Source organism: Drosophila miranda, chromosome 4 (genome assembly GCF_003369915.1).
Source record: "Drosophila miranda strain MSH22 chromosome 4, D.miranda_PacBio2.1, whole genome shotgun sequence".
NCBI classification, from domain to species: domain Eukaryota; kingdom Metazoa; phylum Arthropoda; class Insecta; order Diptera; family Drosophilidae; genus Drosophila; species Drosophila miranda.
This window is the reverse complement of record NC_046677.1, coordinates 30,895,355-30,922,611: the sequence shown is the minus strand read 5'-3', so window position 1 is coordinate 30,922,611 and position 27,257 is coordinate 30,895,355. Positions and strand designations below refer to the sequence as shown.

Here is a 27,257-nt window from a genome sequence, read left to right as displayed (position 1 = left end):
AATTAACTGATTATAATTTTTGGGGTCGAGCAGAGGAGCTCAAAACTGTCGCCGTTTGGCATGCCTGTCTGTGGCCTGCGTCCTGAGTCCTCTGCCATGCCATGCGAGTCCCTCGACAAATTTAGTTTGCCGCGCGGCCAAATTGAAAATCTGTTTGGGAAAACTAAATTGCTGTATAAATAGTTTAGTCGAGCCACAGCTGTGACCCACAAATCCTGCCTTCCGTACCCGTACCCGTACCCGCACCCGTGACCAGAGCGTAGCTTATTAATCACCGCAGCCATGTTGATAGCCCCCGGCTGCCAAATGGAGCATCCATCCAGCTATCTATTGGTGCCCTCCAATCCTTCCAACCGTGCAGTGTGCATTAGATTTTAATTGCACGTAATTCAACATGACTTGCTGCTGATGCGGGCTTCGGATGTGATGCTGCTCCTGACGCTGAGGAAAGCCGCATGTGCACTGGAATGTTGAATGCAGCAAGCTGCAGTTGCCAGCGACAAGCGCTGTGGCAGCGGATTTATTACTAAGGAAATGTGATTGACGTCGAGCACTTGGCATGGGTAATGTGCCACAAAATGAAAAGATTTTCTACCACATCCTATCACACACAGATACAGACACACACACAGAACAAATGAAACGTGCATGGCAATAAAAGCTATCAATAACTCTGCTCTAGATGTCAATTGATGGAAGGAACTCAAGGCATTCAACCACAAATGCTGGCAGAGACCGGCAAACGACGAGTCATATGGCTCTGTGCAGAGAGTAAGCCAAGTGAAATCTGTTTTATAGGCTAACGTTATGCCAATCAATTACAAAGTGGGAAAAGGAGTAAGCATGTCATCGTGCCGAGTCTTTGTTTAACTTTGTGGAATTCCTGGCTTCAATGAATACCAATCTGGCTCAAACTAAATTTAGCTCTATACAAACACATGGGCCATTTTATGGCAATCAAATAATATACAGAAAATGTACAAAAATATCAAAATGGTGGTGCATTCCAAACAAACCCAAATATCAGCACAAGCCAGAAGACACAAGCACCATAAATATAAGCCTTCATAGGAGCCTTAAAGTCCAAAAACTAATTTTTATATCAACTTTAGAGCACCATAACAGCAGCAACAGCTATTAGAGCTCGTAAAAAACTTTCCTCTAGCGAGCTGCTTGCAAAAATTCTGTTCGACACAAAGCCATGAATGGGCCAAGCAGTTTGACAGCTGCTGATGGATATGGGAGAGAGCTGCAAACGGGACTATAACTATCCGTGTTGCTGGTACTTTCGCCTGCTACAACTTTAATGCTGGGGGAACGGGTGCGGCACAAGAGCGAAATCAATACTGGATTCTGGATCATGGTCCTCGTCCTCGCCATTCCCCTCGTCCTGCTGCTAAACATCCCAGAGCAACACATAGAACCCGATAACAGGGCGCGGGATTTATTCCCAGCCAGGCCGGCAAAAGAATGGCTGCAGTGAAAATTGGCAGTGACAAGGAGCAGTATACGAGGTGGAAGCTGCCAGTGGCACGGTTTCTGTGGCGGTGGCAACAACTGGTGGCGCCACGAAACTGCGACGCCATTTTTCTGCCGAAATAGGAAGCAACACACATACATACACAGAAAATAAGAGAAGGAAACCGTCTGGGCGTGACCTAGAAAAATAAAGTTGAGGAAACTTCAGGACTGGGGAAAGGAGAGCGTCTGCTGGAGAATGGGTAAAGGACGATGTCCGGGAAGGTTCCTTGAGGAATGGGCAACGGAGGAAGCCTCATGCGTGTGCGGCTATATGAATTGATTTATTAGCATTCAATTTTTGCAGTCTATAATTAGTTTTTGCTTGTGCAAATTGATTGAGCGGTCGATTGATGGTGAACGCATTCATTAAAGCCAACTGCCGTGGCCGCGTAATGTTTATAATTTAATTAGTTTTCATTGAAGCCAATTTACCCAGGAATCGACAACTGTTTTCAATGTGCCCTGGCATGTCTTTGATTTGTGAGTGAGAAATCAATTTTAATTAATTCTGATTAAAAGCATTTTAACACCAGATATGTGTGCAACCGCCATTAAGCCATTCACAAGAGTTCTTTTGATGCACATTAAATTTGTTTATTACCATGTATATTTAAGGACTTTTTGCGGGAAATCGTGGAGATCCATAAATTACATTCGAGATAAATTATCTTTTTGGAAGCTAACTTTATTGAGTTTGAATTTAGTTTATGTTCAAATTCATCCCACAAATGTATTGCATAAGAGATCATTAATTGTGGAAGGTTCAGTGTGTGCTCTCATTAAATGATTTAAGGGATTTTTGTCCATTAGGCCAATTCAAATAAAAACAAATTTGAACATTTAAGGCCCTACTTTTTCAAGGTCCTGTTTGCCCCGATGAGGAACAGCGATGTCATCTAGGGCGATCTCATATGAGACTGTCCAAAGAAAGATTCAAATTTGGAGTACTTTGAAAAGCCATTTTGCTTTCTTTGTTCTTTTTTATTCTAATTCAAAAATTCTCTTTTTTCATAAATCTCTTTTAATTTGTATATTTTATCAAGCATCTCGTTCAGTCGTTATTCAAAGCCCCCATTTAAGCGATGCCCACACAGGACTTCCCTTTAAATATGTTATAATTTTATCTGCATGACTCCATTGCGCTATTATTGATTTCCCATGGCTGCCAAAAGTTCTATAGAGGCTAGCCTCTTCAATGCCAGGAGGAGGTTGAGGGTCGCCTGGCGCCGTCTGGTCGCGGCTCTCCGTGAAGAGCAGAAAACAAATTGTAACCTTAACAGAAGAGGTGGTCGTTTCACCCCCAGAGCCCAGACAATAGACAGACAGGGACGTTCATTACGAGAGACGGAGCGTAGGAAAAACAAACAAGTTTTCCTTTGGCGACGGCGGCAGTCCTGCAGATAAAGCATAAAAGCTTTGCCAGCTTATTCTTTCGAAAAGGAAAATTGAACGGAGGAATAGGAATGGGTATTGGGGCTCATAGTGCCCTTCGGGAGGTACGAACCCAAGTTGAGAGGTCGAACCGCATTTGGCCAAGACAATTCTCGTGTGCGACATGTTAGGCGTCATAATATTGCTAACACAATGGGCAGGATTAAGTGGGTCCAAAGTGCAGTGGGCCTGTGCCTGTGGCCAGCCCGTCTGCCGTTATTGTCCTTTGTCATTGCAGTCCCCGCCTCAGGCTGTTGCTTGTTTGTTGCGCTTTTGTGTCCACAACAACAGCGGCAGCCCGGGCAAGAGGCAACAGTGGCAACTGCAAGTCCTTGTACGAGGAAATGGCGACATGTGTATGTTCTTGTTCATTCTAGTGGTTTCGAGGAGCGACGACCCGCCAGAAGCGTGCAAGTCCCTTCCGTCGACTTTCAATACCGCTTTGCTTCTATATATTAATGCGCTTTGCAGTGATTCTCTGCCTGATTCGCATTCCAATTGCAAAGTAAATGCCTTAATGTGCTTATCCTTTTAGCAACGGTTAGGCATTCGCTTAGAGTTTTTCCCTACACTCTACATTCTCCACTATGCCGTTTTAACATTTTCCTCTTTAGTCTTGTTTTTTCTCGCCGGCTGTGCAAATATTGTCCCTATCGCAGTCGTTTCGGTGTAACAATAATTTGAATTTGTTGTGGCACAGTGGAAGCGAGACCTGAGAAGGGCATTTAACTTAAAGCTTAACTAAAATTAACTTCAAGCTAAAAATAGATCCGTGGTTTAATTTTAAATTTTCCAAAGTTATACATTATATACTTATATATATAGATTGAGAAGAGCAAACCTTCGAAATATACTATGATACTCTTGTTCTCGTTCATCATTCTGGCACTCGTTTTAAACTGGTTCACTCTTTTGTTTTCCACTTTTATCATTCCCCTTTCTTTATTTTCTTTTTTGTAATACAACTCTTCTTAGTCTTAGTCCTATTCTTCCTCTCCGTTACCACACTTTCCTGAGAAAGTCTTATTCTTTGTTTCTCCCTCTCTGGTCATCCTGCATTTAATCTGCTTTTAATCTTCTTCCATCAGTTGTTATTTTGCTGTCAAATTCAATTTATGCTTTCAACTCTTCCGCACATTTTTCAGGATAAGTTTCGCCTAATGAATATATGTAAGTATGATTCACCGCAAAAGTTTGCTCATTAGCATAATACCTCAAGGAGCAAGTTAGCATCGATAATATCCATTGAACCACAGTGCAGAGGCTCCGACAGTTTCACAGTTGCGAGGTAGGATAGGAACTTATGGACCTGCATGGCATGTTTGTCTGGAATTCTCGTGTATATAGGCAGCGACTAAAATCCAGTCAATTTTCGCACTCTCACGCGTCACCGACCGATTTTGGATCCGATTGGGGTTTCAGGGGCCCCTTGTGAGTGTGTACAAGAAGCCAGTGAACCATTTAGCTGTCAAATATTTGCACTGTTGTTAAATTCCATCAATGGCTTGTCACAACGGAGTGACACACGTCACTGGCAGCTATACTTTTTTTCCAAACGTTTTGAAACCATACCCTCCGTTAACTACATACATATGTACATCCGCATACCATTCGAAACTATGCTAATTAACAAGCAATTAAGACAGCATGGAAATTTATTTTCAAAACACAGCTGTGGTGCGCAGATGATGAGCATTACGGACAACTATGGCAAGCAGAACTTTGCAGCGCCAGCCACAAAATGGAGGGCGGGTGACTTCCGCCCTGGCATTCCCTTATCGTCTAAGTGGCCGCCCACTTTGGCCATGGCAGAGAGCAAAAGTTTGGCTTATATATATGTATGTATGTACTATATAGCGAAGGGAATGGCGGAGTCGATGCCGAACGCCATTGTTTATTTAAGCCAATATCCGTTATTTAAGTTGAGCTTCCTTCCGCCCGACGTTTTGTTGTTGGAGTTGTCAGCTGTTTGTTCGGCTTTTGTTTGAAATATTTAGCGCTGGTGGAAAAGCAAATAGCAAAGAGAGCCTAGCCTCTATTTGGACAAAAGTTCAACAGACACAACAACCATATGGCCCCGACGGCTCGACTGTGGACAAAGTTTGGCCAAAAGGAAGTGTGAACTTTGCTGCCATTATATAAAGTTAGCTCCAAAGGAAACTCAAAGAGGACATGGCACTAAATTGGCGCCCCAAAATCCTTGACAAATTCGCCAACATTTGACCGCAAATGAGTGCAATTGAATAAGGGACGCAAAAAGAACAAATTATTCCACAAGCATTTTAAAATATTAAAAACACACTTACCGAAGCTAACAAAAACAATGCAGATTTTTGAAAAAAAAAAGAAACACAAAAACAGAGTAAATCGTCAACGGTGGCGTGGAATATGGAATAGACTTTCTAAATTTCAAGTAGGCCGTATATGATACGTCAGGTATTAACTAGATTCATATTTCAGGTTCATTCCCAACCGAATATTCAACCGTGCAACATCGAAAATATTTACAAATATATTCAGCAAAAAGTATTTTCAACATGCCCCCAAAACGTAAGATGACGAAGATGGTTAGTATTAATGAAGACAGTCAGTCGGAGCTCACCACAGACTCGGACGAATCTTGTACTGCTGTAGAAGGGAATAAAAAACGAAGGCGATCTTGCAGCTGCTCCGACGACTTAGACCAGATGGCATGTACTTCAGAATCGTCCATAAACATGCCACTACCGGCTAAACGGCGCAGGACAGCCGCAGTCAAGCGGAGGCCGAAAACCTCCTCGGATAGTAACGATTACTCGATCCAATCTATACACAGGACCCCAAATCGGACGGGAGGAGGAAGACCCAAAAAAGACGTTAAGAAAGCCCTCCCAAAGCGCAAGACTTCTGTTAACAAACGCTTGCCATCGAAAAGTGCTGGGGCCCCATGTCGCACCAAAAAGGTACCATCTACATCATCGAAGTCTAAACCGAAGCAGCCAACAAACCGTCCATCCAAATCGTGCAAGCCCAAATCAAATCAATCTGGAAAGGAAACCATGCCGAAACCGGGAAAAACTGAAATTTCAAATGATAAGGCCGGAGCGCAGAAAGCAGCAAAAACTGCACCAGCAAAGAAATTCCGTTTCTGGCCATGGAGCCAACAGGAGTCAACTCAGAACAACGATATGCTTTCCGATGAACCCGTCGCGACCGTATTGATGGACGGTGCTCATCTCAGTGAGGAGAAGCCGATGACAGAAAATTATATGCCCGAGATGACAGGCGAAAAGGCGGCCATGAAGCTGGATGTAATGAGTCCAGAGAAACCAGACTTAATGCATCCGGAGATGACTGGAGATGAAGAGACAGAGGCCCTACCCGTAGACAACAAAAATTAACGATTCTCGACAGAACACTGGTGAAAAAGTTCAAAATTGTGTAGTTTTCTTTGGAGTGAGTTTTCTCCTGCTAGCCTACTACTGCTAATAATTTGTCTCTCAAAATCGAAAATTTTGAAATTTATAAGTCCTTTGGAAGTGTGTAATTTGTAGCTGTTGTATTTTTGTCAAATTCAAAATTATGAAATATGTATTGTCTTTGGAAAATTGGAAGTTGCATTTCAGACTAAATATTCGATTTTAAATTTGCATTTCTGTTTTTATTTACCCATAGAGAGAAACCACCTTAGTCCAAATTATTAAATTAATACAATAATCCGCTATCACTGTGGGATCTCTTCACTTCAAACACTTCACAAATTCGGTTGATTTACGCACATGTCCAGATTAAGCTTCAACTTCGACAGTAGAATGTCATTTGTTCAAGGCGAACACCTGACCAACTTTTGCACGTATTCAGCACTTTCGACCTTTGGCCGAATTGCATAATAAACACGCTGCCAGGCTGCCAAGCAGCCAGGCAGCCCATTATGTAGCAACAGACTGCAGATGGCCAAAAACTTTGCCGTTGCCTGGATTTCCCGGATCCTGGCGGTGGTACCGTGGGTCAACATGTTTTGGCTAATTAATGTCAAAAGCCGTTGCGAAAGATAACTTGCCGTGCTAGACCGCCCACACCAACACACACCAACTCCCCTGTTCATGGGCAGGCAATTGAAATTTAAATCCGGAAGTTTATTGTTGCAACAATAGAGCCTGCTTGGCAGCGGATGCACCACCATCTCTGTCGTGTCCAGAGAACGGACAACGCTCGGCCAGAACTAGTTCTCGCTGGGCATTGTACATAACTTTTTGTCCGTAAATAAATCCCTTCGAGTATAAATGAAATGCAAACTTTTTTCCGGTAAGCTGACGTTCTAATTGTTGCCAGCTCCTGTTGTTCCACGTTATCTGCCCCAACTGCTTCTTTCTCTCGGCTCTTCATTACAATACCCTGTAGCTGTTGAAAATAAGGGTAGGTTTCATTCCCTTAAGAGGTGCTTAAGAGCAAGCAGGTGCTAGTGCCACCTTGATCGATAGATGGTGTTTCAAGAACCTTCGCAATCGAAAATGTATTGAATACGGATTTTCCAACATAGCGTAAATTTCTTTTAGGTAAAAGCGTACGCCATTGTCCTATGAAGGCGCATTCGGAGGTTTACCACGCGATATCTCGTAGTCGATTCACTCAACTGGTGTATTCCCTCTTGTTCGCATTAGTTTTCATTTTCTTTCCTAAATTATTTAGAACGAATTTGCCCAGTTCTTACTCTCAGAGCACCTTTAAATTGAAATCCTAATGAGCCAACCACTTGAAAGTGCTTGAAAAATTAAATGGAAAATGCGCTGCATTGGCAATGCTCGGCATTTACTTGTCCGTGCCAGCATAATTGCGCTTAAAATCGTTTAAGTGTTTTATAATCCGCCCTTATTTTTTTCTCTCTGTGGCCGCTTTAAACGACGTGGCATCCATCCGGCGCGGCACCATGGCGGCGGACCAGTAAAAACACCAAAATGGCTTTTTAAAGCGTTTGCCAGGACGGATCCCTTCAGTCGTTGGATGTTCCAAAGGGGGTGTTTGTGTGTGTGTGTGTGTGTGTGCGTGTATTCGTTTGTGTTGGTCAGTTAAGGCTCTTACGGACGCACATTCACATCCAGAAAGCCACACGTAGACACACATGTGTGTGAGCCATTAAAAGCGGAGAAAATTTTTGCACGCCGTTTGCGGATTTCTGGCGCTTTTCTTTGTGGCCACCAGCACCGCATTGGTGTGCTCCGGCTTTGGATACGGCCGTGGATCCCGCTGTGCATCCCTCTGCCACGGTGATTTGCCAGTGGTGCAGGAGCCATGCAAGTGGGTTAATTACGATGGGGGTCTGGTCTGGCGGGCAAAGGGATCCAAGGAAATTAGCCAACTTGAAAGAGATGTGTAAATTCCAGGTAATTAATTCAATTACATTTCTTTGACAGCTTATGCCTTTCGTGCTATGAAAACTGAGATTAAATCAAAATTATTAAAAACAAAGTAACTTCCCTTTTCTGCTCAAATTCTTTGACATTGCAATATCGTTGCACCTGAGAGGCTCCCACTTGACTCCCTTTCGCCTGGTGCATCTCAACACCTATAAGACCCCCCACAAAAACCGAAACAAGAACTGAATTTAATTTATTTATTCATGGGCTGCATAAACACATATACTTGTGCAACCTTTGAATTTCCGCTCCATATACACATAACTTTGGGTCCAATTGAGGTCACAATTGTGTGAGAAATCCGTCTGCGGACCCAAATACATACGAGTATACTATACAATTTCTCCACTACTTCCAGGAGACCGCAGCGGTAGGGCGCACCTGGCTGGGAAACCACTTGAAGAGGCCACCACTTGCTGGATTTCAAAAAAAAAGTTCCACACTTACCCCAGAACTTAAGATACTCAAGTGCACACATACACCCAGACAGGCCCACATGCATACAGATACAGAGTTGCGGATTGCGGATTCATATGCAAATACAGGGCCTGGGCGCTGGAAAGCCACTTAGGGGGCTGTATCTCCTGTATCTCCTTCCGGCACGGCCCCGGATACCTTTGGCTTTTTATGCATAGTACGTACCTGCAGGAGACAAACAACAAATAAACATAAGTAATAATGTCGAGCTTCTCTGGTTAGTCACATGAATATGAATGGAGTTTTTCTGGTTTCCCCTTTTTTCTGGCTTTGGCTGGGAAGTATGCTTATTTAAATGGCAAGCAAATAGACAATCGGGCAGGAGGACTGCCACCTTCTAGTCGGCTCCATCTTTACGCAGGGAGTTATGCAACTGAAACTGTCGACAACTTCCCCATGTAGCCCTCGCACTCGAGTTCTGTGAGGCGTTTGTAGAGCGCTTAAATCTTTTGAAAATATCTAAATTGTTCTCTATGGCTTTTGTGTCAGCTGTCTCAACCATACAATGCATGTGTGCGAATCAGTGTGTGTGCTTTTGTGTACATGTGTCTATGTGTGTGTGCGTGACATGCATTATGCTGTTTTTGACTTTGCCACAAACTACGTAAAAATGTCTTTCCCATTTGTCTCGTATGCCTGTGAAATGAACTTCATTGTAAGCCGCTCCGGGGATTTGCTGTGACAAATGAATTTATAGTTCTCCGATTCCCCAGCTCCTCTGACTGCCCCTGGACAAAACTGGAAAGCTGCAACGCTGCGAATCTCTGAATGCTGGAAATCTAATTCATCTTTCAAATTAGCAACGTATTTTTCTGTATAATCTAAGGGCATACTGTAGTAGGGTGTATATGACATGGGTTAAAAATATTATATATTATCTCTAGTGACTCCCTTGAAACTATTCGATGAACTTATTACAGGGTATCAATCCACCAAGCCTTTTATAAAGATGATTCGTTCTTGGTTTTTGTTAAGCCCGCAACCGACAATGCTCTTTTGTGCACATGTGACATGAAGCCCCAAAAGTGGCATAAATAAAATTTCATAGCATGCTTTTTTGCGCTGCCAGATCCACAGTCACACACACGGAGACGGAGGCCGCGCCAACCCTATCCGTCATCTATAGCTGGCCCCCCAACTAAAATATCCTTTTATGTATACATATATCATTCACATTCTGTTTTATCCCCGAATGCTTTTGGCTGCTGCTGCTGCTACTGCACTGGCGTCTATGGCATTGGCTCAGAGTCATTAGACTGATGGCCTGCATGGGGCCCTTTAAATTTGTCAAAGGCAAGGGTTTCAGAGAGAGAGGCAGAGAGATCGGTAGGAGAGACTTTAATCATATTTATCAAAGGGTATGTAAGGGCCTGACTGACAGCTGTTTGTGGTTGCAAGGCTCGTGGTCAAATAGCCTGTTGCACCCGACTGATGAGGGAATGTATGACATTGCCCCATCCTGCTAATCTAATAACTTGCCTAACAAACCACAGAGACAGAGCAAGACCAGTCTGCCATACAAAATCCAAGCTCGAAGCACCAGGGTGCGGTTATGTCAGACGACCAACTATTCAACTATCCAACATATCCGAACTCCAACCTCCACCCAGCCCACGACTCACCACTTCAACCATTGCATCTGAGTGTGGAAGCACTCCATTTCAATATGCCCTTAAACAGGGTATCCCATTTTTGACTAGTTGTTTGCAATATTGAGAAGGAAGCATTCCTACTCCATAAGAATATTATTTGTTCTTGATCAGTCTCTCGACTTCAAGTGCAAATATGTCGCTGAATCTTGCGGAAATGATAGCTCAACAAGGGTATCCAATCCTTCGGTTTCTGAATAGGTTTCACTTCCATCCTTTCTTGTTGTGGTTAATTTTGTAAGAGACAGCCCTGTTGATGTTGCGTGCACTTGCGGTAGCTCTAAGATTTGATTGCAAGTGTAATTCAAGCACGCTCGGCTGCCCAGTTGCTATTTTGCTGGTTCAACCCGTAGTCTCCTTTCATTTCGCTTGACTGACTGCCAAATTTCATGTAGAGCTCGCCTGCATTTGTTTTAAAATTAAAGTGCAGTGCAGCAGAAGGCAGAAGCATCAGTAAGCAGCTGCATCAGGAGCTGTCTTTGTTCTCTCCTGCACAGGAGTATCTCTATTCCGCAGGACCACAGGACCTCCTGAACAGGAGTATTCCCGTTTCCAGGGACCATGGGGCGCCTCCTCGTCCGTGTTTTGGGATGTGTCTGAGTTATGTGCCGCAGCTAGTGCTGATTAAGCAGAGCATCGCAGCGCCGCGGGAATTCGGACTGCGGGCGGTGCGGAATGGATGCCCCCGTGTTTGCTTTCCTCCTATTGAATGGAGCCCATAAGTATGCTTTGTGTTCCCTCGGAAATATATGAACATTGTAATGTTCAAGAGAAAACGAAGCTGAGAGCACTGGAGCCAGTGGAGAGGACCCTAGAAGCTGAGTGGCAAGGAGCAACACAAAGAAAATTGAGGTGCCAGGAATTCTTGAAAAGAAACAAACAAAGTTTCGTGATTCGCAATGTTATATCTCTTTTGAAAATATATTCACTGGGCACAAAACAGGACAAGGTTTCAGTAAATGCCAGCTAGATTTTCAAAGTGTGGGGGGTTCAATACCAGAACCGTATACATGTATGTACATATATATTTAAGAACCGTTCAATAATCATAAAATAAACATTCTTTGATGTAAACCGAGTATTTTTTGCATAAAATTGAAATGTTTTAAGTTATTACAAATACAAATAGCACACACAATAAATCAAAAAATACTGATTCAAATGTATCGCGCAAAGTGTTAATTATAGAAAAGCTTACTCAAATTTGCATTAACAAAATAATTACTATTTAAAGGATTATTAACATTATGCAAAATGCTATCTCTACTTTTTCAAACAAAACTACTTTCGCAAATATTAAGCTTTGACACTTTACCTGACAAAATCGTTTAATTAGAGAATATTCTAGTAGAATTCATTGAATATTTACATATGTCAAATCCATGGGCAGACTGCCCACAAAGAGCGTTTATTTAATTAACAAACAATATAGATTAAAAACAAATAGCAAAAAAAAAAAATTAAATTAAAATTCGATTATATAGAAAATACGTATCCAAACATTGTATTTGTACATTAACCCCATTTAAAACACTGGTAATGTTTTGAGCTTAGCATTTTTATTGGATGCAATTGGTGGTGTTGCCATAAAAATGGAAACCACATGAATAAATAACTAATTGGGCTTACAATGTCATTAACAATAAACGACCACAGGGTGAGAAAAAAAGAGGCGAATATACGTATTGCGAACAATAAATAATTAAACGGACTGGTGCACCTAAATTCTGTGTAGCTCTGTGTACGACTAAATTTCAGTTGTATGTTTTGTTAGTACCTAGTAATCGGAGAGAATAAAGGTGTATTTTAAACGTTTAAATGTGTATAAGAGGCAGACAAGTTCCTGTGTACCACATAGTTATTTTTGCCATCTACTTGAATTTGCATTACCCTCATACAGGGAGTATCTTTCAGTCGTAATACCCACCATAACGTTCCTAGTTGTTTTGCGGCTGTTAATGTTAATTAATTTCAACTAAGCGGCTTATGCATATAAATAGCGAATGGCAAATGGAATACATAGCAGACAGAACAGCAAATGACATTGAAGCTCTTTGGAAAGCCGACAAGATAATTATTAGTTATTTAAACATATCTTGTTGCATGTTTAATGCAAATCCGCTGCGATTCGTGTAAGGCATGGCGCTAACAAATGACAAGAGAATTGCAGTGCCCAGAGGCTTAAATTGATTGGTTTTCCAATCCCTCCCTCCGCGATGGCATCACATGACAGAACAATAAATACATAAAGGCATGAATCATTTAATTGCCTGACCCTGATGCAACGTTTTGATACTGAAACAATGAGAGAAACATGATTTTTCTAGGAATTCGCCGGACAAAAGATTGAAGGCTTTAAGCTCTGTGCCTGCATCGCCGCTTCCTACTATTTTTCCCCCAACCAACTTGGGATAAATCAGGGACCAAACCAAAGCAATAAATAATAAATCAGCGCTAACAATTTGCACAGCATGCGCTGCACAGTTCTGTTCTTGCCTCTTTGTTCAGCTGCTGCTGCTTCCACGGGGAAGTGCCCCGCTGATAACTCGAAACCGAGCAACGGGCAACGGGTACCGCGTACGGGGAATCGCGGAGTCGCGGAATGTGGATGTGGAATGCGGAGTGGACTCGATTTTGCCATTCATGAATATTATGCATCGAGATGAAAAATAATGAAATTAATTGCTCGGAAAACAGACAGGGAGCAAAACACTGCACACTGCCACCAATGCGAAGCTCCTTCTCTAAAATGGACTGAGCGGGGTGGAGGGTTTTAAAAAGAAAATGGAAAGCAGCTAAACAGAAGGTCACTCAGACAATGCTTTAACCGAACACAAAATCTGAAGCTGTGGATAATTTTTCCTACCCAGGAAAACGTTCAAGCCGTGCGCCGCTGAAACCTGAATCTTTGCTTCGTTTTCCCTTTAAAAAAAGATTAAAGCTTACTTGTGAATTGTAAAAACCCTCAAATACAGATATCAGCTTATCAACAGAAAATGTGTAGGTTCTTCCCATTTATTTGTATGAAAGAATCAAAATTTCCCCATTACAGTCCATGAAATTGCTGCCACTAATAGCTTAAGGGAAAAATGCTGTAAACACATCAAAATTCTGAATTGCTGAAGCATTCACCCAAATGCAATTTGTTTGCTCAAATCAGAGCTGTGGAAAGGCCCTGGCTGCCAGCTCCCACCCGGCAAAAAGTCCGTTAGTCGTTAATCAAAGTTAAAATGCGTTAAACAAGCGAAACAAAATGCACATTTCGACGACTTCGCAACTGGAAGGCACTGCCCAGCCTTGGGTGGTGACTGTGCTGGTGTGCTGGGGGGCTGTGTCCCGAGTGCTGATAGTGTGCATTGCATTCGACTTCCGCTTCCTTTGCTGCAGCAGCAGTAGTAGCAGCAGCAGCAGCCGAAGCAGCGATGCCTTTCCGCTGGCATGGCCACGGCGATCTCAGCTATGCATTTCCCTCGACGTTTGCATGTTTGCAAAATTTAGCAGGCGACGCGTTATAAACAAAGTTTATTACAACGACGGGCCTGGCATCGGCTCAGGATTTGGTTTTGGGTGTGTGTTTTGGATCCCTCTACACATAGAATTGAGTTTGGGTTCTGGGTACTGGGTTCTGGGTTCTGGGTAATGGTCGTGGCATTGTTGCAGACACACTCGGGCACTTGAGGCGCATAACTTGTCGAAAACTTTATGCGCGCCACGTTGCTGCTGACAAAATGGCGACGGCTCGACAATGTTGTCCTTTGATATGCACTTCGTGACCCCAATTACGGACACGTCCCAAACCAGTGGCAGTTCCAGCCATCCTTCGCACACACAACCCCAAACCATATTCATCCCATTGCAGGGCACTTGCATTGCAGCCACATGGTCTGCTCATCCAGCTATTAAACCAATCGTCTGGCAATTTGTCAAACTCAAAACTATGCAACTTCAATAAGGAAATTGAAGTCGGACAAATTTGCATCGTTTGCAATGCCGTAAAATGTTGGAATGTTTGAGAGATGGAAATGGAGCCTGGGAAGTATAATCAAATGAATTACTTCTTGAGCAATGTAATTAAGTGCACTTATGCTGTATTTATAACTATTTTAAGCCAGTTTTGAATTTTGTAATATGTGTTAATGATAGCTGATAGCTTTGTGTGCTACGAAGATGTATATCTTTCCATGCCCCTTCCATTGGTTTCCGTACCTCCTCGTTCTTTCCATTTTATTGCTTTCTAGAGCCCGCTTACCATACAAGCTAAAGACCTAAGTAAGTACATTTAATAGATTTCCTTTGGCCTTAAGTTTCGATTTTATTGGCAGTTTCGAGGATGCTTTTCCGTCGTTTTATTAACGAAATTGCTACTCTGATCTTGCTCAAACGGGGCGTAGTCCTAAGGAGCTCATCGCTTTGATTGCATCAAGGTTTTTCGTCTCCTGCTTTCCAGCTTCTCAAGCTCGCTTTCTTTCCAATAGAATTTGATTAAATGCTGTCTATTGATTTTGTAGCCCAAAGCCGCCCACAAAAGTCACAGCAGAAAAAAAGCCAGCGAAGAGGAGAGAAAACTTTCAAACTACTATGTATTTTAATTAGAATTTGCAGCCGGATGTTGTCGACGTCGACGTCGATTCTCTGATGAGGCTGTCAGACAGGCAGAAGCGCAAGATATTTAAATTAGTATCTATCTGTTTTATGCCTAGCTAATAGTGCGTGTACCGACGAGTATCGGTTGCTAAACAGCATTATAGCAAAGCTAATTGCTACGAGTCTGGCCCAGACAACATGACGTATACGTGATACGTGCGCTCATTTAATGAATTTAATTAAGTGGATCAAGAGAATATAGCTAAGCATTACTCTCAGCAAAAGTTTCGTGCATGTGTGTGTCCTTCTAAATGGCAACTTGGGGATCCTTTGCAGTTTAGCGAAACTTCCACTCCCTTCCGTTTATTCGCCGCTCATCTTAATTCTGTTCGTTAAAAGTTCCTAAAAGTTTACTTTTTAGCGTCTGTTGGGTTCTGTTTGTGCTCGAGCGACAGAACAGGGACAGGGACATGCCATGCACTTGGCACATTGCCTACAACATGAATCCTTGACAATTTTTCAGCTTCTTTCAAGTTTTTCGTATTTAATGAAATTCCGAAAAATATCTCTAATTAAAACTACATACATATGGCTTTCCCAAATGCCATTTTTCCGCATGAACAAATAAGCGCCTGATAGTTGAGATTACGACTATAAGATACCTAATATTTTTTATCAGAATATATCAGCAACAACGAGTCTTGGAATCACTCGAATAGAGGAGTCAATAATTAAAGGTAATTTTAGTTGGCAAAGAGAAAAGATGCAGGGATACTCTCCAAACACTCTATTTCTTCGGTAGCTGCCTTGTTACCAACATTTCCTCAGACACAACATACTCCTATCCCACTTGTACCGGGTATAAAAAGTGCAATTAGTGCTTCGAGTATTGGCCAAGTTGCGCATTTCTGTTAGATGTCTTTTCTAAACTTTATGACGGGTGTCATCTGGCTTTGGTAAGCTGTTGCCAAGTAAGAAAAAAGAAACGATTAGTCAATGAACAATAGCCAACTGAAGCATGAAATATGTCCAAGAAATGTACAACCTTTTGTTTTTCTTCCTTCACTTGTGATATTTTATTCAGAAAATTTGTTTTCTCGTACAAATTGACATAAATTGCATAGCTGTATTAATTTACAATTCAAAGAATTCCTGTCGGTCTTTTCATTATCAAAAGATGCACAAATGCCACAGAAACTACTCCCTGGGGACATAACCCAGTTCCGTGTCAAGTTTCCATGCGAAACTCTCGGCAAGAGTTACGCAATTTCCTGCACGCATTTGGTTGGATCTGAAGCTGAGACGGAGGCTAAGAAGGAGTCTGAGGCAGGAGATAGAGCCTGAACTGTAACTGGAATGCCACATCCTGATTCGGATCCTGGCCTCCTCATGCCATAAAGCTGCACAAAAGTACTATTTATGCAAAAAAGAACGAGGCAAAAATGTATGGCTACCCTGGCGCACTTCCTTCCAGAGGAAACCGAAGAGTGGTTCCGTCTTATCAGGAACTTGGCAACTGCAACGCTTTGGCACACTCAACGCATATTTGGGGCTCGCATGGGTTCGATATTGAAAGCGCATTAAGCAAAACTCGGTCGCACTTAACTAAGCCGATTTTGACATGTGGAAAATATTCAAATAGAGGCAGGCAGGCTGGCAAGCAGGAGACTCAAAGGAGGCCCGAACCCAAACCCAAACGAAAATTGCAATTGCAATAAAATGGCTAAACGCACTTGAGCGTAATTGCAGTAGAAGAAGACCATGAAGACCCTCGTGTGAGAGCGTTCTCCACTCCTCCCCAGAGGCAATAAGCCCAGCCAAGTGTGGCATGGCAAAATGCATTTTGCAATAAAATATGCGTACCAATTTAAATGAAAAGTCTGCCTCGGCAACAATATAATTTGGAGCAACAGCAGCAGCATCCCCAATGCCTCGACTCTCGAGTGCAGACTTAAAGTGCTGGCCAGGCTATGGCTCTTGCCAAATGCACAGATTTCGTCCGGCTGCATAAATTGAGGCTGGCTGTGGTTTTTGGCTTATCTCCTTAAGCCTTCGATGTCCCCATTCCCATCCACATCCACTCCCAGGCAGCCGGAAACTGGGAAGAAGTGCCATGTCTGTGTTGTGTTTGTCACTTGGGCTGAGGATACGGATGGTAGGACCATATACGAGGCGCTAAATGGCCACTTCCAAGAGCAACAGTAAAGGTTGCCAGCGGCCCAAGGATCACAACATACGAGAGGGATTTTAATGTGGCCTTAAATTAGCCCTAAAGCCAACTACTAAAGGGTCCGAATATCTTAGTCAGATGCACGTAACTTTACCCGCTGCCAGGCATGTACAGGATGCGATAGGCAGAGGAATGGGTTCCGCAGTATTCCGTTTATAACAGGTGTATGGCAAGCGTCGTGTAAACATACACAAATAACAAACAAATCAACAAATTATAATTTAAATAATATCTGCTAATAGCTTATATTTAGTGTCAACAAAATAATTAATGGTATAATAGTTAATTAAAATAATATTTCGCATTCTGGAGCTGACATTCAACTCATTTTTGTTTACCTGTCAAAATTATTTAATTCGATTATTGTCTAGTCGAATGCGTAGAATATGTGCATTAATTAGGAAATTGGAAATGAGATCATATAGAAAAATTATATTATGGTTAGTGAATGGCGTCGTTAAAAAGGAAACCACTGGACTAACTAACTAATTGGGCTTCAAAAAGGGAAAGAAGGAGGAGAAAATCTCATCCTTATCGTAATATATTTCAATTAAAAATAGTTATTAGGTTCCACTTTCCAACTAGAAATAACTTAAAGCTTTGCTTTTAAATGTGGCAAAAGGAAAAGTCGTACAAGAGAAAACATGATTTTGCATATTTGATGTGCCTGAGAGCTCTTGTCGTCCGTGTACCAAAAAAAACCCCACTGTAAATATAAACACATTTAATTTTTTTTTAATTTTCCAAACGAATACACATTTTTTGAGGCTGGCAAAATAAGCAGGGCAGGTGGCTGCTCTGGCTCCTGGTGCTGGTGCTGCTACTAGCTTCGCTAGGCACATGTCGCAACCGGCTCGGAGGCTTTTTGGCCGGGAAGTGGCAGGCAGTGTAGCAACCACAAACACGGTGCGGCACGGTCCCGGCCACAGCATCAGCCACGCACAGACACGACACAACTGAAGCGACATGTGCCACTGAGAGAGAGAAACAGAAAGAGAGAGAGCGGGAGCGGGAGAGGGACGGAGCTCTGTGCACTGCAGAAGGAAAACATATTGTTAATGGAGTCGAGCATGTGAAACAACAAACAGGACGAACCGTTCTCATCCTGCCACTGCCGCAAAAATGTTTGCCACAAGTGCACCGAAATCGAATCGGCAGTGGGTTTCACCAGGAGAATATGGGGAAGACTAAGCTTTAATTACTCTGATCACCGTGGTGTTGGTAATACAAAAATTAATTGAAATTATATCATAATTTATGCCTAGTTTTCGTGCGATTCGCTTTCAAAATGAAATAAGTTGATATCAAGCTGCTGTCGGTTCCTTTCTTTTCAGAACACGATACGTGTTTGTTCTCAGGAAGCATCGATAAAAAACAAAACCTGTAACAGGAGCTTTAAGTAAAAGTTTCCTTTCCACAATAAGGAGTGTCAGCATCATCCTTTCAACTTTTTTAACATTAATAAGCATTTAATTGACGCTTTCAGAGAGCTAAGAAAAAGTTAAACAAAAGTTTAAGGTGTACTCACGTGCCTCATCATTTACACGGCCTCTGCCGGCAAGGCCTTCGAGGTGCGTCTGTCAGTTGCCAAAAAGTTTGCCTCTTAAGCTACGTGCCAACGAAGGACCCGGCTCCATTTTAAATACTTGTACACACTTCCCCCATTTTCTAAGCGGCTTTCGGATGGTATGGGTACTTCGAAAACAATAACCATCACTTGAGAGTCTGACACAAACTGACAAGCCCCTAAATCTACATTCATTTAACATTACGTAGAGCGCTACGTATACATAGTAGGAATAGAGATAGAGTTAGAGTTGCCTGAGCTGCTCGTTATCCTTCTGCAGTGAGATTTGCATGCATTTGAATGAGGGCTGTGCTTTATTTTTCATGCCACGTAAACACTTGATAAAATTCGCATAAATTTCTATCAATGTTGGATTCGATTTGACTTTACATCAGACCGAGCTGGAGCCCGCGGTAAAAGCCGCTTGGCCCATTTAACTGCGCCGCGATTCGAGCGCAAAAATCGCGTTTAGTCGGAAAACAAGCTAAAAATAAAATAAATAAAACGGCATACCAAACAGAGATAGTACCCGTATGCATGTGTGTCAGTGGCTGGAGCCAGGGCAAGTTTTGCCGACAAAAATTGAAAATATTTCCTTAAAAATACCCTCACAAAGCACGGAAGGTGTGTGGAATATGGCATGTTATGCAATTAGGAAGAATGTCTAGTTTGTGGAGTAAGTATCTCCAACAATCGTGCTTCTATATAGCGATTTTTTCTGCTTTAAGTATAAACAATTTGACCTAGAAAGGTAAGTATTCCTTCGGAAAGGGCATCCACATTTCTGTTGTTCGTATTTTTGTAGTTTTGATAAGGCCAACAGCAACTTTGCTGATAGTGTGGAAATATTTTATTGCCTTTGGCAAAAGTGAACAGGAATGTGTTTTAGTTATATTTTTATATTTTATTTTTCAACATTCAATACGAAATGAAAGACACGGCGCAGGAATGTTTTGCTTGCAACAATGAAATGTTTTTACAAATATTTTGTGGTTACGAGAACGATACAGTTTTCGGCCTAACGTGAATCTGCAAGTTGGTTCAGATGGTTTTTCGAAAAATATACATTAGCTAAAGGACTAAATGTATAAAGAATAATTTTCAAATCCTAAGCAATTTCCGATCCCTTGGATTCCTTCGAAAACTCTGCCGGAATCTATTTTCCTATGTGGGTTGCACCTATGTATCTTCTCATCCGTGAATTTATGGCTGCAGTTTTTATTTTGTTTAATATTTTTAGTCAGGCTCAGGTGCTTTACGCTGCGGCTTGTTGGCATCAATAATAATAAATCTACCGCATTTACACCGCCTGGCTGGTTTTTGCATATTTTATTTTAGCCGTTGGATTGTGTTTTGTTTTGGGGCCATGCACGAAATTTTTTCCCGGTGACTATTGATTTTTTGTTGTTGTTTGGAAGCGGTTAGTTCTTGGTTTTCCTGCCGTGGCTCCACCTCTGAGATAGAGCCTAAAACGCATTTGTCGGCAAATGGCTGAATGGGGGTTTGGGCCAGCTGCTAAGCCACTTTGTGCAGCATGCAGCATGGCAGGGGCAGTGGCCTGGGCAAAGGCAATACCTATGGCACCGGAAATGCAATAAAAACGAAAGCCGTGCGCACAAACAAACCGTAAAAACCGCATAGAACATGGGGACTGCCTGCTATTTCGTTCCCGGTACACCACAGGAGAGTGCTCTCTGCAAATATTTACCTGTACAATCAAATTTAAAACAGGAAGCACACTCCAAGCGGCATGCTGAGGAATTACTAGTCTAAATATTTTAGGCAATTAGTGGGACAGCACACAGGGGACAGCAGTCGCAGGTACGACTCCTACAAAGAAAAGTCCTTAGCAAAACGGAATAGGAAAGAGAGTGCTTAGTAGTGGGGCTGAGGAGCACCAGGGCTGTCACAAACTTGCTTCATTTGCATGGGATACTGACACTGGCCCTGGCCCTGGCCCTGTCCGTGCCGCATTCTATTCGGAGTAGGGATGCACTCGAGACCTGGGAAAACTTTACCAATATATCAGATGCTTGAAAACATAAACAATGCAATAACAAAAGGATCCTTAGTGCCCCACCCAGCCCGTCCTTATATGTATGCTAAGTAACAGTGGGATTTCGGTGATTCTAAGCCAGACCAAATGGTATGCCGGAAAGGTACTAGTGAATCATTTGGGGAATATTTAATTACACAAGAATGTGAATCCAATTGTTAATTTGTTAGATGATCAATAAACTTTATTATATATAGGAAAATCTAGATTACTTTTTACTTCATTACATTCCCTTAACATCCCACGCCACTGTGCTATCCGATATATGGCTTTTGCAACTTCAGCAAACACGCCTCCCTGCATATTTTCCCGCTCTTCGTGCTACGCAAATGAATGGGGAACTCTTTCAACTTTGTCTGGGAGGAGGAGGCGGAGGCAGACAATGTGCGAGTGTGTCTAATAATGCAGAGTTGTAGGTGTGCAGTGTTTTTGCGTAATTAAATGAGAATGCAAATGGTAGGGAAAATGAAAATTAAGTGAGTGCTAAGGCGACGCATAAGCCATTAAGTGAACGCGAAGCCATCATGTAAATGCCGGTCCTTGCCCTAATGGCTGGCACTTTAATTGAACCCGGAATGGCAATAGTGTAATGGATAATGGGGGCGAACGAACCGAACCAAACCGCGCCCAGATACGGCACATCACGAAAGATACTTTGACCCAAGTTAGATACGTGTGTATCTATGTTTGTGCAGTATCATAACCTCTGTCAGCTCATTTGCAGCATTTGTTGCAGGCAATGTGGCACTGGCAGTCGCATGGAAGGGAAGTGAATGGCGGCGAAAGCCATTAGCCGCAGCGTCGACAGCTCCACAACAAGTTGACAAAGCGTTGCGTATGCGCCGGGTGGAACAACCGACTATTTCCAAGCTGTTGCACATTTTCGAGCTCGCTAAGCAGCAACACCTTATTGGCCACATGCCACTCTCGTCTTAGCCATCCCCTCTCGCTCCCCTGGAAACCATTGTTGCGGCAACAGTGGATATCCTATTGCACTCCCACGCTTATCCTATCCTTACCTGTATATAACGCAATGTATCTGAGGTGTAAGCTTAGGGTTTGCTTGATTTAAACTTAAATTGGGCTTAAAGTTGTACAGTCTTTCGAAGCTGAGAGATAATAAGATGGATGCATCTTCAGGGAAACGTACCCAGCCTGCGTGTCTCATTTTATAATCCCTTTCACTATTACATTCAGATGCACTCATCTCTGATAACTCAACTGCATCTCTCAGCGAGAATCTTCCCTTGCGAGTATATTTTTTTGTTATATGGTGAACAGTAAGCAGCTTTTGACAATTTGTTGAGTCCGTTGGCTGCCTTTGCATCTGCTTTGCCATTTTCTATACTGCATTCTCTACGCCCTAGTGTTGTGGCTGCTGTTTGCATAAATACATTTAAATAGCCCGAGAGCAATATGTTACGTATACGCAATGTTGTGCGAAAGCTGCTTTCCATTGTTGTACAGTGCTGTGCTGTGGTTGGCCCCGCCCAGCCATGCATATTTTTAAGCTGCTCTACTTTAATAATGGTTTTTGGTCAGTAGCCCTGGCCACAAGCTTGATGGTTTTGTGAATGGGCCAGGACGCCGCAAGCTCCCAGCTCCCTTCCGGCTGCAGACAGAGACAGAGACAGAGAGACAGAAGCAGCTCCGTGCCCCGCTTGTCCCGCTCGCCTCTGTCTTAATGAAGTGGCATGCAAAATGGCCCCCAGCCGGAGTCAGGGCCGGAAGTTTGGCATTACCTGCAGACCCGCAAGACCCTGCAGGCCTGCACTCAGTGATGCAATGCAATGCAAGGCAATGCGCAAGTTATTTACTACCCATAAACCTGAATAAATACCAGAGAGCCTTGGAGTTTCATTGAGTTCATTAGTGTTACTCGAGATACGCATACTTTGTGGTCTGACAATGGCTGACTTCTGGCCGCCCCCGAGAATCTAGTTTCGAATGCAAATGAAATGCAAAGATTCTAATTTCAATGAATGTGGCAGGGGGAAAATGCCTTGGCAAAAAATGCAACTCATTTTTAATATCCTGCGGCGTGCAGATGTCGACAGCAAACGTGGCAAAAAGACGGCGGAAATTAAAACTCAATATTCGAGTGATTGCGCCGGGCAAAGAGGAATTGTTTGAACCATTCCCATTGCCATTGCCATTGCCATTGACTATTTGACTTGGACCACACAAAAGTGCGCAATTGAGGCGGCAAATCAAATGAAATCCAACGGAACGAAACGAAACGAATCGAAAGGAGTCGAAACGTGCCACGGCGCATACACACGCATCTCTCCTTCGAAAAATCCAACTCAAACAGTGCTCTAGACTTTAGGATGAAACCCTGCCATAGCTGTAGACGTGCAATTTTCACAGACGTTCTACCAAATTGTTTGATTTTGGCCAAGTGCAGCTGCGTCTCCCTCTCCGGCATTCTGCTATCTTTTGCCATTGCCGTTTGCTAAATGTTAATGCCATTTCAATTGCTCCCCTCACGCTTCTGTGTGGCCTTTTCTCTCCATCAGCATCGCCATCTCTGTTGCTGACAGACAACTTATTTCGCACTAGGATGCGCTTTCTAAACATTAATACCATGGTTTTTAAATGGGGTTTGATGCTAGAGTAGTGCGGGAATATAATCCCCTAATCCTCATTTGTTTTTGGTAAGCAAATATTAAATTGTATCTTGAGTGTCCTCTTATAGATGTCTGTCTGCGTACAACCACTTTGGAAAGAGTATTCCATCTTCAGCTTGTACCCCAAACTTTAATCCCTCATCCTATTAATTCTTTTTCTTTCCTTTTCCAGGCACAATTCAGAGCCAAGTGCAGTGCGCATATCGCATATCCCGTTTGTGGGACACTTTTATATGTTTGCTGAGAGCTCTGCGGCCTGGATAGTCAACCGGAGTCGGAGATACTCAAGGCTGTGCCTGGAGTGCCTGGAGTGGCTTCAGGAATGGATTTGACTTGGCTACCCTTTTGGGGCTGATGAAATTGCTTCATAATTTGCACATAACCATTTCATAACGTTCTCATTTGCCATTTCCCATTTTCCATTTGCTAACCGAATGTGTGCAGCAACCACATGAGATGATGAGATTCTAATAAAGCTGTCCACAGCCAGGTCAGCACTTTCCGAAACCAGGTGAATGTGGCATGGCAATGCGGTGCTATCTGAGCATGTGGAGGAAATAATAATATGAAATATAATGCATCTGATTGTATCAGCAGAGGGGATTGTATAAGCAAACTAAAATTTAACTCTGATGAAAGCTCTAATTTGCAATTTCCATAATTTGCCAGCGGACTTATCCAAATTGACTTCTGATTATGGTTTATTTGCCATTAGCTAAACCAATTTCTTAGCTTCATAAGTACTATATTTCTGGCAGATATTGTGGAGCAACTTCAATATTGGCTACACGCCCGCTGGCATTTGCAATTTGGTGAAACAGTTTAAAGGATAGGAAAGGAAAGGAAAAGGGGAAAAATTTCACTCGATTAGAATGACGCGCACGTCCGAAGCGGAGCGCATTGATTGATAGACTGACTAAATGGCTTGAATGGCTGATTGATTGACTACCACTCACATACGTCCACACGTACACACGTACGCCCGTACACACTCACAGAATCCGCTTATTCCACTGAAACAGCTACGATAGATACTCTCTGGAAAACGTTTAGACGGATGATTAAATTCCTGTCGAAGTTGTACTTTTTAGAATGCAATTGGATCTACAGTTTAAAGGTTCCCCACAAACCCCACTGGAAACAACTCTATCCTGAGCTCTAATCTCTTGAAGCCATCACAAAGGGTATACACCTTCGGATCTGGCCTTTTCCGGAACCTACAATTGCTTTTCCATCGAGCATTCATTTGTTCCCTGTGTGATTTGTTTTAGGCCGAATTGCATAAAGCATTCGCAATTGCGAGGCTTGTGCCCGGACCTGGAAGCCAGTTAAACCTTATTTATATTCATTTCAGACACGCCCACACACGCACTCTGCTGCTTGTCGGCCAGGGCAGGCCATGACGGCGCTAGGCCGCATTCAGGCCAATAATGAGCCCCATAGACAGCAACAACAAATTAGCCAGCTTTGGCGGAATGAGGGCCCATATCAAATAGAGCCATGACCAAGTCGAGCTGAGCCCGGCATAACCGCAGCTGATTACAGCCCTAGGATATGGCCCCAAGTCAGGGGCTCATGCATAACACAAACTTGATTAAGATGCCGGTGCCGGTGCCAGTCCGAGTTGTCAGCCGCCATTCGTCAGGCAGACTCCATTGCAGTGGGCGATGGGGTGAGGTGTCAGTGTCAGCGATGCATAAATAAATCAGACATATTGCAGCCGCCAGCCATCGGCACATTGTCATTGTCGGCCATGCGGCTCCTGCTACGGGTCCTGCGGGTCCTCTGGTCCCGTATCCAACTTGGTGACCACATTTTATTGACAGCTCCAACAGTGGCATCAGTGGCAAGGCAGGGGCAAAGGTGTCGCCAAATGGGTTCATTATATCCATGCAGACAGTATGATCATTTCAACCCAATCATCAGGTCTTTGCAATTCTATATCTCAATCGAAAAACTTGAGGCTATAGTTTATATACATATACACGTATGGAAGCAATAGGTATGCTGCCGCAGGGCCTATACTACCCTTCTTGTGATTATTTCGCAGTGCACTTTCATTTGCATGTTAACATCGTGTACGTTGGTAATGCTCGCGAGGACAACCATTTAGGTCTCCACAGCTGGAACTGGCAACTGGCAACTGGAACTTGAATCGTGCCTTCTCCAATTGCTGACGCGTTGATTGCTTTGAAGGCGAAATGCGATGGCAGGCAACTAATTAAAAAGTTATCCGAGAACTGGCACGCCTTTAACTTTGGCCAAAGTAATTAAAGTTCGCGCGGCGCCAAAGCCAAATGTGTGTTGCATGAGTCTCAGTGTGTGTATGTATCTGTGTGTTGCATGGTATGTCTGTGTGGTGCATGAGTTTCGGGGGGTGTATGTGTGCCTCACGCGGAGTCAACTCAACTTAAGCGCAGTTACATTTCACACCTGCGCGTGTAAATTTGCCGCGAAAGACCCCCACGCGTAAAAAGTTAACACACAAAAGTTGAGAAAGGGAGTTAACGAACAAAAAAGAATTAAGCCATTTTTTATTGCATAACCTTTAGGCGCAGGCAGCTACAAAATGAAACTTTCACAGTGCTCGCATATGAGTTGTGCAGGATTTTAATTGTTATTTATTTATTATTTAATTACCCCAGAATTATTCTTTCTTTGCTGAGTAATCACGAAGTTGAATCGCAAAAAATACTACGCAAAAAGCGACTACATTTTGTACACAGAAAATTAACATATGAATACTGAAAATAAACAGATTCAATATTTAAGAGCTCCACCTCCTTGTATCCACCAGAAGGCTAAGCCGGTTAGGTATTCAAGAGAAATATTTTTCCATGGAGACATGCACAAGAGGTGTGGTTGTGCTTCTGTGGACTTAAATCTTGGAAATGTATCCGATTTGTTGCCCATATAGAATTTCACTTAGATATGCAAATGTGGTCTGTATTATTTACTAATTAAAACATAATTAGTTGTCCAAAGTTGTGCATAATTACATGACAATATCCGCTGAATGCCTCATCCATCCAGTCCATTCAGCATGTTCACCGGAGGCTGAAGTCTTGCCAGCAAATGGCAGCGAAAACATGTCAAGCTGTTGGGGCATTATTAATGAAGACGGTCTCCACCTTGGGGGGATTTATCGCCACTTGGCCGTGTCCGTATTTCCATTTGAGCTTAATTAATTTTGAGTCTTGGCTAGTCGCTGGAATAAGCGGATTATAGAGCTGATCAAAGGTGCCCTGCAGCTCAGAGACAACAATATCCTCGAATCCTCTTTCGCCACCCTATAATGTCTTTGTTCGAACAGATATTGTGATCCTGCCATTAAACAGCGGGATATTTTATAAGAAAGTTCAATATTTATCCCACCTTCTATACGTCTCCTTGGACATTTTTTTTTATGGCCAAGACGTTTTTATGCGCCAAAGTCTTTGTTTAACAATCAATTTCACTCGCAGTGGCCATTGTCTAGACCCTGGACCATCGCAGCGCTCTATTAGCGGTGCAGTGAACTCTGTCGGGCCACTTTCCCAGTAATTACTGTCATCAGGCTGGATAATGACATTAGGGGCTGGGACTTTGACTGGGCGGCGCCACGGGGCGGCAACAAAGTTGCCCAAAGGCGGCTAATGAGCCACCGACAGAATGTCCCTTTCGATAACTTGTTGAAACATCAAAGGGATCTATCTCCAGGCAGCAGCTGCGGCTCACAA

General features: G+C 42.9%; 2 protein-coding genes across 2 annotated transcripts in view; one reads left to right on the top strand and one right to left on the bottom strand.

Moving 5' to 3' along the window:
- LOC108164042 (limbic system-associated membrane protein) overlaps window positions 1-27,257 on the bottom strand; it is a 67,798-nt gene that overhangs the window by 26,455 nt on the left and 14,086 nt on the right. The window lies entirely within an intron of this gene.
- LOC117188883 lies at window positions 5,413-6,681 on the top strand. The gene is made up of 2 exons (XM_033393411.1): window positions 5,413-5,519; window positions 5,618-6,681. Exon 2 carries the CDS (start codon window positions 5,640-5,642, stop codon window positions 6,330-6,332), a length of 693 nt encoding a protein of 230 aa, XP_033249302.1. The 5' UTR covers window positions 5,413-5,519; window positions 5,618-5,639; the 3' UTR covers window positions 6,333-6,681.